Source organism: Pocillopora verrucosa, chromosome 2 (assembly GCF_036669915.1).
Source record: "Pocillopora verrucosa isolate sample1 chromosome 2, ASM3666991v2, whole genome shotgun sequence".
Taxonomy (NCBI): Eukaryota; Metazoa; Cnidaria; class Anthozoa; order Scleractinia; family Pocilloporidae; genus Pocillopora; species Pocillopora verrucosa.
The window spans coordinates 2,788,502-2,801,751 of NC_089313.1; the positions used below are offsets into that span (position 1 = coordinate 2,788,502).

Here is a 13,250-nt window from a genome sequence, read left to right on the forward strand (position 1 = left end):
AGTATTTAAAGGCTACGATTCTGTGTTCGGTATATTATAAAAGCAGCCTCTTGAAATTTGGATTATCCGACATGTCCGATGTTTTATTATTATCTACACGACTGTTCAACTGGAAAATATCAACATTGTGTTCAAGAGATGTTTGTTATCAGATAGCATTTTGAAGTAGTTCTCCCGAATTCTCTCTTTCGAATTCCTTTTTCCACCTTCTCTCACGTGAAACATGTTTTCAACTTTTTTAACTCGCACGTCAGTTTTAATAACAAGGTTTTATTCTTTTGTTAGTCACATGTCCTCAAAGCCGCAATTATGCCTACTCTTGGGGTATTATATCAGCAGAAAATAGTTCATGGAAACTAATCAAGAGCCATTATATCAAAGACTGGAAACTTGAAATGGTAGATGTTTTGGCACTTAATGTTTCACGTCAGCTGAAGACATAAACAAAACTCAGTAAGGGTGGGAGTGCAATAAATTTTATCAGAACAGACAGTGGAGCACACAACTTTTAATTACGTCAAAATAAACAAAGATACATTTTTTGACTGAAAGCCGAACTTTTTAAATGTGTGATTTCACGGTTTTCAAATTCACAGTTCGGTGAAATGATGAAAAATCCAAACAGAGCTACGATATGATACTAAGTTTACATATCCCATGTATATCCTACCAAAATTACCTATACCAGTTATTTAGATGGTGAGCATTGATATCATATAAAACATACACATATATCATGATGTAAATAAAGAAAAATAAAATTATTATAAGACACAGTTTCGTCCCAAGCACCATTTCTAACGATTCCAACACACAATATTCCTATAATGTTTTCAACTTAATCAACTTGTTAATTGCTAGGAAAAAATTACTGAGTCAAAATGTTTGATTATTGATGAAGAACAAGGTTCCAAACCAGCTTTAAAGATTTTCTGAGGCATTTGTCTTTTATTTCAGGAAAACTAAACGACACTTCTTTTGGTTACACCAGAATAAACAAAGATAGATTGTTTGACTTAAATAGCCTAATTATTAAGCTCTTAATGATTTTCCACAAATTGTAATTTAATCATTACTTAGAATAAACGACACATTGCTAGATTATTAAGATTTATAGTCAAAAGCTAACAATTCAAGGCAAAGTTTGGTCACTTCACATTGTTGTTTTGCAAAGGACGCGAAGAAATTTACAAAGATTTATAACGCACGTGCACGACTGTTCTACTCATGAAACCTTTTGTTTAGTGACGTTCCCGCTCTATAGCCGCTGTGTTTTTGTTAAACCCCCTAATGTCAAAGTTCTTTATTTCACAAGGCTGTAGAAAAGCGGCATAACACCACTCTAAAACACGGCCAAGTCCTATTTTATGGAAAACCCAATTAAATTCCAGATTATTATGAAATTTTTCGTTTAGCTCCCATTAATATTTGTCACGCAGATTGTGTAAAAACTGATATCGAAGGAAGATGACAAGAGATGCTGCTTACCCAATCCAAAAACATTGAACTCACCTCTCTGACAGTCCCTCAAACACAGACTCCTGAGGCTTCATAAGTTTGCGGATTATGTGCATTGAAGAACTAAAACTCAGAGTCAAAGTGAGGCCCAGTGCTACAGTGCGAAGGGCAGTGAGTTTTAAGTTATTCAGGGAGCCTTGAGAATTAAGAATGAAGTAAAACACAGCTACTATGTCACTTTCAACATAAGCACAGATCATACACACACTGATGTAGAACACATACCTTGTGACAACTTTGTGTTTGTTGAGAATGATAATAAAAAGAAAATTGGAAACTGTGCACATCATATTGTAAACCGTAAAATAGAGAAACTGCGGAGAAATAGGTCCGACAGAACAGTATGGCACAATTGCGCATAACACGAACAAATACATGTTGGACGAAAACCAGTCACTTCGAATCAACTTTGAAACGTTTGTCAAAACGGTCCAAGTACTCGCACAATTAAACTTACTATAAATGAAAAAACAAAAGATTTGAACAGCTGACCACCATAAAATGAGAATACATGAAACCCGAGGTGCTATTCCTGGAGAGAATTCAGTGCTGTTGTCGGGTAGAATAGAGTCCCAAAAGTTTTTTTGCTTATTTCTTTCTTGTTCATCAAATCGGAAAAAAGACCATCCCCCACTTGATATACCTACAGGGAGCGCTGCCAGAGTGAGAAGCACGTAACCAAGACAAACTGCGAGGTAACGGATTCCAAATATCCTTGTCACACGAACTATAATTCTGCCCATGAGGTCAAATATTGTTATATCAGTGTCTGTGTCTGCTGTAGTGATTAGAAGTTGAGATTCACTTTCAATTTCCCCACCGGTGATGTCTTGTACGTTCTGTTCCTGATCCTCGTCAACTCTTGGGACTAACCGCGCATTTTCCTCGTTGCCAGCTGCAGATTCCTCATGGACTTGTTGTGATATCGTCACACAACAGAGTTTCTTCTTTCGTCTGAGCCATTCGAGCGTGATAATTGGACCCAAAAGGAACCAGTAATAAAGTATCTTTAGGTATTCTGCCATGTTGCCGAGCTCATCAGACCCATGTTCATCAGTCATAATAAAATCTACAGCTGTTTTGTGTACAGCCTTGAGTAAATGATCGTAATTAACAGTGTTGTAAGAGTCTGAAGTGGTTTGATTGTCACAATACTTAACAAACACAAAGGGAATCAATATCTCTTCTTGCGTATGAGGTTTTGTTACATCTTCATCTGATTCACAATATCCGCCAAAATAGGGCCAAAATAGGACCACAGAGTATCCAGCGTTCTGTGCATTAAGTGCTAGATCTCCGCACGAAAACGCTGTATCGTCCTTAAGCGTGACGAGAGCGATTTTGTCGACATGTATTCTTGACTTGCTTACATCAACTAGAGGTTGACTTGCATTGGCCAGTCTGGAAACCACTGCTAAGCCACTCAAACGAAGATCTTGGTCCGCATCAGTTTTCGATTCTTGCAGAAACGATTCCAGCGAAGGACGATGATCATATCTGGAATCATTTGCATACCCTGGCGTAGAGAGATCGCAAACCACTTCCGGGATGCTTGCGAACGACAAAGTCGTTCTGCTATAAGAGTAGTATGAATTGCACAAAATGAGAGCGGAATCTTGAAAAGAGAACAAAAAATACGCAAAGGTAAGGATCAGCAGGATGAAGAAAAAAGAACCGCCAATAACCAAGCATTTTGCAAACATGCTGACTATCAACGCAAAAGCGAAATCATTCAAAACCTGCCCTTGTAGAAGAATGCACAGCGGAGGTATATCATTATACCGCTGACCGAAAATAATAAGGCACAACAGACAAGTACTTGAACATTTATCAACATTTCAAGTATAGTTTCTTCATTTAGTATCAAATGTGAACGGAGTCAGATCAAATTTTCAACACCTATTTTATCGAGTTTTCTTTGTCAAACAAGTCTTGTTCTACTGTGGCTATCTCTTCTATAGTAATCAGTGCTTTAAATGCTCTTTACAAAAACAATACTTCAACTGCTGTAATCTAAACTCAGAGTCAGAATGAGGCTTATAAAGTGCTGCCTGAAACAATGTAAAACACATACCCTGCGACAAAATTATGCTTCTTGAGGATAATAGTACCGAGGAAATGACGTACACAAGATCATAAGCAAGATTACAACTTAACAACCATTAATTAGAGTCTATCAGAGTCCTTTACACCCTAACATCAGTATCCATATCCTCCATTCAAGGCAAGGAAACAACCAATTCATGAATGTATTTTAATTTTTAGTTTTAGGTAACAAGGTATTTTAAGGGTAAAACAAATTTTAATTAAAAGATGTTATTAATTGTAATTTGTTAACTTTTTGTTGTGACAGGTTTTGTCTGCTGCCTGCATATTAATTCGTTTATTGCAGTTTACGTAATTGCTAATATTCATGTTTAATCCTTTGACACCTTAGAGTGACTAGCATCTAATTTCTTCTCACAGTATCAACTTCAACAAATAAAGATGATGAAAATAACAAAACTGATCACCAATTCAAGAAGCTTCTGATTGCCACACAAATTCTCCTTGTCATTACCATAGGAAATATACAGAGAACAGTGTGAACAATATGAACACCAATGTACAGATGTAAAAGGTTAAAAGATGGCAGGTGCATCATTAGGAAACAGGAAAACAATACAAGTGAAAAAGGAGTATTTTACACAAGTATTTCTAACAAATGAAAAATTCAATTCCCTATTTATTCTCTAATATTATTTGTATTAAAATCCTGGAGAGGGATATCATATGTTCCTTTTAAAATACTTATAAATTTAATTCCCTCACATTGTGATATTTTTACATTAACCATTTAACTCTCAGAAGTGCTTCACATGTAACTTCTCCCCATAATATCAATACATTAAGTTGTTATCTTGATTTAACACCAAATTCTGATAACCAATTTACAAAGAAATGTGTAGCAGCTAGAGGGGAGAATTAACAATCAGATCTTTGGAGTTAAAGGGTTAAGTTTACTCTTACCTACGCAAAGCACCTTAGTTTAAAAGTAAAATATAATACAGTGTAGTACTTTTTAAAGTTTTAAGTCAATGTAAATAAGTTTCATGGATTAATATAGACAGTTTTAAGATTTGCATACAAAGAAGGTAAGAGGTGAAGTTATATTATGTGAACACTTTGATTGCATTAACCCTTTCACTCCCAATATCAAGATATCACCTCTTCACTGTTCAAGGTTAAGTTGGAATATCAAGTCTTAATTATCTGAATGTGAAACTAGAAGTGTTTCTCTGTAACTAAGGGGTGTTAAAGTTATTAGACTACAGTGTTTCCTTTTATTAACAACTACTTTGTGAAAGGAAGACGATTTAGGCTATCAAAACAAGTTATTGCAGTACTATGTATTCTCATAACTTGTGCAGAAACAGGGGAAAGAGAGGATTCTGATTGTTACCCATCAGTTGTATTATGGACGGTATATGAAGATCAGGAATGAATCTTTATTTTTCAGAATTCAGCTCAATAGTTGAGAGAGATTGAATGGATTTCAAAGGGTGCACCTGGCTTGTCTGTGTCAGATACATAACATTGTAACTTTAGTCTTCGACCTTAAATGGTGCCAATAAAGAAACAACTAACAACACATGAGGCTCCCACAAGTAAGCTTCCATGACCAGGATTTTTTTCCTACTCTGCAGTACTGTAATAGAGCGCTTGTTATCCTGGCTGACATTCCCAGGTTTTTGGGAATAGTAAGTTTACTCCTAAGGGACCAGTAACCCCCACTCCTCCCCCCCCCCACCCCTCTATCGCCTAGGGGAGGAGAGGAGTATTACTGGGGGGAATGACAATGTTTGCAAAGGGAATGGAAAGGGAATCAGTGGTCGCAAACACAGTATTAAGGGGACTAAAGAAAATAAACTGCCATTCAACAGCCAGTGAGGAATATCAAAAAAGCCTTAAGGGGGGATCTGGTAAATTAAACCCCCTTCCCATCCGGCGGTAACAATCACCAGTCTCTTACCAATGTTTTAATGTTGTGCTGATATTCATGGCTCTTGTTGTCCTCGCAAGATCAACAGCATCATCCAAGGAGTTTTTTGCCAGCGCCATGGGGTACATTTCCTCGGGAAGTTGGTCAATCTGTCTTTTGCCTGTTTAAAAAAAAAATCTGCTAATGTAAGCGAATTGTAAGCATACGAACAGTTTTTCCGTATTAATAATGTTAGCTAGTTTTGTTTTGCATCAGGAAAAGAGGATCGAACTGAGAACGTCAGCATTTAAAATATGCATCGGACTAGACTAGAGTGTTTCCTTTTATTAACAACTACTTTGTGAAGTCTGAAAAAAAAGCGAAATGAGCCGCAGACAGACTGTAATGGGGCAGACGCTAACATAAATCAAATCAAACTTGAACAACGCCGCGTCGGGGAAATGTCTTATATTAACAGAACCTCCAAGCGTCTATCAGTCTCAACTGGTTTATTAATCACTGGAAAGCTCGTGAAAACTGAAATACAATAAATTAAAATAGCCCACTACCATACAATAAACGCTAATCGAAATGTCCTGAACTCGAACACGCGGGGCGTGCATATAGATAAATCAAAACAACACAAATATCTAAAGCGAAACAAAACTACCTTTGATTAGACGCGTTTCGGTTTATAAATACAAGAATAAATAAGATGACATACCTCTTTCCCCGTTAAATTATTCTTGTATTTCGACAATCCTTCGATCTGGTTATGCTTGCAACTAACCCGCGTCTCGTGGCCGAATGAAACATAATGCCGACAATTCGAAGGTATGTCACACAAAACATAACAAAAGGGTATTGAACGTCACGCAAATCACAACTGAAAATAGCCTTCGTTACACAGACAACCTAAGGTGTTCGTGACTGCGTGACGTCAGTTATACAGATCTTTATTCAAGTAGTCGCCAAGAATCGTTCAGAATTAAAGTTCCGTACTCTGCGGCTAGTCAAAATATTTAAATCCCCTATTCTTTAGGACGAATTGCTACTCTTAGACACAAGAAACTTTAAGATAGTATCAATTATACATTCTTGCGGTGTTTTAAGTTCTTAAATAAATGACCTCTTACCGTAAATATTTATAAACTACACTGTCTCAATTTAGGTTGTTTGACCGAACAAAACAGTCAGATAGAAATGCTTCATACATGATTCGAAAGTCAAATTCAATCCTACCTTTCAAATACTTGTATCCATAATCGGACCGTGGAATCTTATCAGTTTCGAAGCTCCCAGAGCCGTAGCTATCATTGGAAATATATCATCGTTCAAAATGACGAGAGTTTTGTCAGAGATATAGTAAAGTCCAGGCTCTTGAGGTACAAACCCATTTTGCTCAGTTCATTCAATCTTTCGGAAAGCTAAGTTAGGTCTGCCTTCTCAAGATATATGAATCATCGACAAAGGCAAGCCTTTTTCGATCTGACCATCGAAGAAACACTAGCTCCTAAGCAATACGAACACGAATGGAATAAGCACTTCGTTCCCCAGAGTCATCTCTGCAACAGAGATATGCTGTCTCGAGGACCATCTCGAGGTAAATACAAATGGAAATCAGGGTAATTTAGTAAAATCAACTGAGCTTAAAACGTAAATCGGCCACTGTAAAGAGTTTAAAAGCGGACGTTTCGAGCGTTAGCTCTTCATAATACTAAATTAGATAATACTAAATTACCCTGTTATACCTTTCCACCGCCAGCACTACAGTTTCTCTAGAAACATACTTCCTTTATTAAAGCTAGAAATCGCTGGTTATCCAGCCGAACTATATTGAGAGGTGGTTAACATGGAGAGCAGAAGTAGCCAACTGTCACAAAACTATTTCTCGACATGTGTACAAAGCCGCTCCTTGCTTTTCTGTGCTAACAGAATGCGTGACACTTTATTTTAATTATCTGACTCTAAGTAGAATCTTAGTATTGAAGCTGAAATTAAAACTGTAAAGTATCTTTTGAGTATTCAAAGGCTCTTGAGTATTTAAAGGCTACGATTCTGTGTTCGGTATGTTATAAAAGCAGCCTCTTGAAATTTGGATTATCCGACATGTCCGATGTTTTATTATTATCTACACGACTGTTCAACTGGAAAATATCAACATTGTGTTCAAGAGATGTTTGTTATCAGATAGCATTTTGAAGTAGTTCTCCCGAATTCTCTCTTTCGAATTCCTTTTTCCACCTTCTCTCACGTGAAATATGTTTTCAACTTTTTTAACTCGCACGTCAGTTTTAATAACAAGGTTTTATTCGGTTGTTAGTCACATGTCCTCAAAGCCGCAATTATGCCTACTCTTGGGGTATTATATCAGCAGAAAATAGTTCATGGAAACTAATCAAGAGCCATTATATCAAAGACTGGAAACTTGAAATGGTAGATGTTTTGGCACTTGATGTTTCACGTCAGCTGAAGACATAAACAAAACTCAGTAAGGGTGGGAGTGCAATAAATTGTATCAGAACAGACAGTGGAGCACACAACTTTTAATTACGTCAAAATAAACAAAGATACATTTTTTGACTGAAAGCCGAACTTTGTAAATGTGTGATTTCACGGATTTCAAATTCACAGTTCGGTGAAATGATGAAAAATCCAAACAGAGCTACCATATGATACTAAGTTTACATATCCTATGTATATCCTACCAAAATTACCTATACCAGTTATTTAGATGGTGAGCATTGATATCATATAAAACATACACATATATCATGATGTAAATAAAGAAAAATAAAATTATTATAAGACACAGTTTCGTCCCAAGCACCATTTCTAACGATTCCAACACACAATATTCCTATAATGTTTTCAACTTAATCAACTTGTTAATAGCTAGGAAAAAAATTACTGAGTCAAAATGTTTGATTATTGATGAAGAACAAGGTTCCAAAGCAGCTTTAAAGATTTTCTGAGGCATTTGTCTTTTATTTCAGGAAAACTAAACGACGCTTCTTTTGGTTACACCAAAATAAACAAAGATAGATTGTTTGACTTAAATAGCCTAATTATTAAGCTCTTAATGATTTTCCACAAATTGTAATTTAATCATTACTTAGAATAAACGACACATTGCTAGATTATTAAGATTTATAGTCAAAAGCTAACAATTCAAGGCAAAGTTTGGTCACTTCACATTGTTGTTTTGCAAAGGACGTGAAGAAATTTACAAAGATTTATAACGCACGTGCACTACTGTTCTACTCATGAAACCTTTTGTTTAGTGACGTTCCCGCTCTATAGCCGCTGTGTTTTTGTTAAAACCCCTAATGTCAAAGTTCTTTATTTCACAAGGCTGTAGAAAAGCGGCATAACACCACTCTAAAACACGGCCAAGTCCTATTTTATGGAAAACCCAATCAAATTCCAGATTATTATGAAATTTTTCGTTTAGCTCCCATTAATATTTGTCTCGCAGATTGTGTAAAAACTGATATCGAAGGAAGATGGCAAGAGATGCTGCTTACCCAATCCAAAAACATTGAACTCACCTCTCTGACAGTCCCTCAAACACAGACTCCTGAGGCTTCATAAGTTTGCGGATTATGTGCATTGAAGAACTAAAACTCAGAGTCAAAGTGAGACCCAGTGCTACAGTGCGAAGGGCAGTGAGTTTTAAGTTATTCAGGGAGCCTTGCGAATTGAGAATGAAGTAAAACACAGCTACTATGTCACTTTCAGCATAAGCACAGATCACACACACACTGATGTAGAACACATACCTTGTGACAACTTTGTGTTTGTTGAGGATGATTATAAAAAGAAAATTACAAACTGTGCAAGTTACATTGTAAAGCATAAAATATAAAAACTTGTCAATATAAAAAATGTCAAATAATGGAGTCTGGTTGAGAGAACAGTATGGTACAACGAAGCACAAAACGAGTAAATACATGTTGGATGAAAACCAATCGCTCCGAATCAACTTTGAAGGGTTCGTCGAAACGGTCCAGGTTCTCTTACAGGCAAACGCACTGTACATAAAAAAACAAAATACTCGTACAACTGACCACCACGAATTGACAAATGCTACTATCGAAGCGCTTGTCGCGAAGGTCTCGGTATAGGTTAAATTATTTCCTACGGTATGGTTAATCGTTTTTTCTGGTAGAAGAACGTCCCAGAAAGTTTTTTGCCGAAATCTTTCTTGTTCATCAAATCGGAAAAAAGACAATCCTCCACTTGAGATACCTACAGGGAGCGCTGCTAGAGTAAGAATCACATAACCAAAACCAATTGCGAGGCAGCGAATACTTCTTCCAAATATCCTCGCCACACGCACTGGGATTGAACTAGTCTGAGCGTGATACGTAAAGATAAGATCTCGTTGGATAGAGTGTCCACGACCCACCTCAACTATTTCCTCGTCACCAGACTCCTCGTCGATTTGTCGCGCTGTTGTCACGCGACAGAGTATCTTCTTTCGTCGGAGCCATACCATAGTGATAATTGGACCCAAAAGAAACCAAAAATGTAGATTCTTCAAATGCATTGCCATCTTTTTCAGATTATATGACATAAATGAAACTCTTACATGGATATCTGTTTGGTCTACGGTTGAAAATAAAGTATCCAAGTCGTATACGGTATACGAACTATTTTGACAATTGTCGCCATAAACAACAGGGATCAACAGCTTAGCCGCAGTTTTTACGCTACAATTTCTCTTGGTCAGCCATGGTGAGAAATGAAATATCACCATGGAGTATCCAGCGTGCTGCGCTTTAGCTGCCAGCTCGCACAACGAACATTCCTTCTTCATCGTGATGAGCGCAATTTTGTTGACTTGAACTCTTGCCTGCCCTACATCAACTAACGGGTGACAAACATTGGCCATTTTTGAAACTACTACCAAGCCACTGAAAGTGAGATCCTGGTTTCCCTCTGCTGTTGATGCCCTCAAAAAAGATAACAGTGAAGGGGCTTTAAGATTGTAGCGCGGATATGTCGTCTGAACGTCTGTTAAAGGACAAACCACGTCCGGACTGTTTGAGAACGATAAACTTATTTGAGGTAACGTATGATCGTTATATTTATCGTCCTGTAATGGAACCAAATAGGTGAAAGGGGCCAAACCAAACAGAAAAACTGCAAATCACACAAAGCTTCCAATCACTTTCCACTTTCTCGACATCTTTAAACGGCTGAAGAATATTGAAGGTGGCTTCACGTTCGAGGAAAGAGTAGTTGTGACGTTCACCGCTGACCTTCAAAAGGCGATATTCAATGTGTCTGAACAAGAAAACGTATTTCTTCTCGAGTTCCAGACCGTGTGAAGAAAAATAATTCTAGACATATTTTGGCAGGAGGAAAACGAAGATTTGGAGTTCATTTCTAACAAATAGTCCTGACCCTTGTAAAAGTAAAATTGACAAAATTGAAGAGCGATCGATTAAAGATCTATATAACTGACGTCACGTAGTCACGAACGCTCATTACAGGTACGAAAGGACTTTACGTATGCTTACAATTTGCGAGTTAAAAAGAGCACAACTGTGTGAAATTTTTTGCCGGTTCATCGTTTCACCGAGTTACTGCATCACCAATTCTCCGGAATTTTTTTCTTTGTATCAGAAATTTCTAACCCACCATTTATTCGCCGTCTAGCATTTGGACAGAACTGTTGGGTGATAACTCGGGAAAAATCGCTTAGCAAGGGCGAATAACATCATAATTTTGAGACACATTGAGATGTCTTCGAGCAACCACAAATTTCGGAACTGCTAATATTTCTCTCAATACAAAAACACAAAACTCCATTTCACTAAAATGAACAAAAAATAGAGAATGATACATGGGCGCGCGTAGATATGGAATTTCTCTTCGAGTGTTTAACTCGATAGCTCACGAGTGAGATGTCGAGTTGAACACGAGAAGCGAAATTCCATATCTACAAGCAACCATGTATTATTTTGTTTATCATATAAACACAATAGCCCTCTACTGAGAAGAAAAGCCGACTTCATTAATGAATGAAAATAAATGAAACGACAATCTCCGAATAACAATCGTAGAGTACGTTGGCGCGAACTCTTAAGATGGAAAAATGCATTGAACCATGATTACAAAAACAACGATGGTCGTAATTTTCAATTTACAAAATTCTCATTTATTGACTTTGTCCTTACCAACAGAAGAAGTCTTTCAGGTAAACGGCCGAAATGGGCCAGTGACAAATCTTCCAGTTGTCGATTTTCATTCTCAGCCGAGAGAAATGCTAACACTAAAGCCACTGAAAACGTAACTTTCGGTTTTTCTTTTAGTATATTGGTTTTCTTCCCCTTCAAAGAAAGTTTGAACCTCACTGTCTATCGGCAATACGGATTTTTTAGTGTTTTAGCCGCCATATAATTCGAGGAAGCTCCGATAACTTGATAAAATATCATTTTAGTAGGTCCCAATCATCAGGTAAGCGCGGGAACTTATCCCGCGAAAATTCTGTGCGAAGGTACGAGTGTATTCGGCGGTATCTGCGAAAAGGGGCCATCGTTCTTTCCTTAAGGTAAGGTCTTAACTGTGTATTACTTCGGGAGGAAGTAATTTCTGTCTAGAGCTTTATGATGACGCGCGATAAATCTCGCTGCTTAATGACCTTTGAGCGGAAAATGATGATGCCCAAACTGTTTAATCAGCAAAGCAAGGTTTACCTTTACTTCTGTGCTTTCGAAGCAAGAGAAGGAGTTATTTCTGTGATAGGTAGATGACAGACGCTTAAAATCACACGGTGTATTATCCAACTGTTGAAACCTAACATGAGCAAGATGAACTGATTATGGAATGAACTCTGACATTACAGCTCAAATACTCCTTCCTTATAAGATGACGCGCTCTTGGCAGGTTAGTGTGTTTTCTAACTAATCGCATTGTACTATTTCGCAGTTTCGAAAGCAGAATCCTAAAGATGCTCTCGTTCTTTTGTTATTTCTTACCCACTCTCTCGGGTAATCAGTCTTTAATTGCCTGACTTATCTCCGTGAGGGAAGAACCTTCATTTTTTAATTTTTTTCCCGGTTTTCTCTCCCGGTTCAGCTAGTTCTGTCTCTCTTGGGTAATCACTCGTATGTGAGCTGTTGTTATCTGAAGGCAGAATCTTTCCTTTTTTTTCCACCTGGTTCTGTCTCTCTCAGGTGGTCAGTCCTATTTGGGCTGTGGTTATCTGAAGGCAGAACCTTTCCTTTTTTTTCACCTGGCTCTGTCTCTCTTGGGTAGTCAGTCATATTTGGGCTGTTGTTATCTGAAGGCAGAACCTTTCCTTTTTTTTACCTGGCTCTGTCTCTCTTGGGTAGTCCGTCATATTTGGGCTGTTGTTATCTGAAGGCAAAACCTTTCCTTTTTTTTCACCTGGCTCTGTCTCTCTTGGGTAGTCAGTCCTATTTGGGCTGTGGTTATCTGAAGGCAAAACCTTTCCTTTTTTTCACCTGGCTCTGTCTCTCTTGGGTAGTCAGTCCTATTTGGGCTGTTGTTATCTGAAGGCAGAACCTTTCCTTTTTTTTCACCTGGTTCTGTCTCTCTTGGGTAGTCAGTCCTATTTGGGCTGTTGTTATCTGAAGGCAAAACCTTTCCTTTTTTTTCACCTGGCTCTGTCTCTCTTGGGTAGTCAGTCCCTTTTGGGCTGTTGTTATCTGAAGGCAGAACCTTTCCTTTTTTTTACCTGGCTCTGTCTCTCTTGGGTAGTCAGTCATATTTGGGCTGATGTTATCTGAAGGCAAAA

General features: G+C 37.7%; 2 protein-coding genes across 3 annotated transcripts; both read right to left on the reverse strand.

Annotated features, from left to right (window-relative positions):
* Window positions 1-500: 500 nt before the first annotated feature.
* Window positions 501-6,285, reverse strand: LOC136278996 (uncharacterized). Of its 2 annotated transcripts, none has more exons than XM_066162329.1 (3): window positions 6,204-6,285; window positions 5,531-5,660; window positions 501-3,093 (listed from the first exon to the last, which is right to left on the reverse strand). In XM_066162329.1, exons 2-3 carry the CDS (start codon window positions 5,626-5,628, stop codon window positions 1,509-1,511), a joined length of 1,683 nt encoding a protein of 560 aa, XP_066018426.1. In that variant the 5' UTR covers window positions 5,629-5,660; window positions 6,204-6,285; the 3' UTR covers window positions 501-1,508. The 2 variants fall into 2 exon arrangements, 1 of the variants encoding a protein (XP_066018426.1); XR_010716667.1 differs by having other exon boundaries at window positions 2,995-3,133.
* Window positions 6,286-8,020: 1,735 nt separating this feature from the next.
* LOC131770423 (uncharacterized) lies at window positions 8,021-10,710 on the reverse strand. The gene has a single exon (XM_066162409.1). The coding sequence runs from the start codon at window positions 10,374-10,376 to the stop codon at window positions 9,027-9,029; it is 1,350 nt and encodes a 449-aa protein (XP_066018506.1). The 5' UTR covers window positions 10,377-10,710; the 3' UTR covers window positions 8,021-9,026.
* Window positions 10,711-13,250: the final 2,540 nt, after the last annotated feature.

What these genes read in the sequence shown, in the direction of transcription:
- LOC136278996 (XM_066162329.1), bottom strand. Translation starts at nt 5,628, where the DNA reads ATGTACCCCATGGCGCTGGCAAAAAACTCCTTGGATGATGCTGTTGAT. An exon ending in AGCACAACATTAAAACATTG is followed by an intron (nt 3,094 to 5,530) that starts GTAAGAGACTGG and finishes CTACTCTTATAG; the next exon opens with CAGAACGACTTTGTCGTTCG.
- LOC131770423 (XM_066162409.1), bottom strand. Translation starts at nt 10,376, where the DNA reads ATGGCCAATGTTTGTCACCCGTTAGTTGATGTAGGGCAGGCAAGAGTT.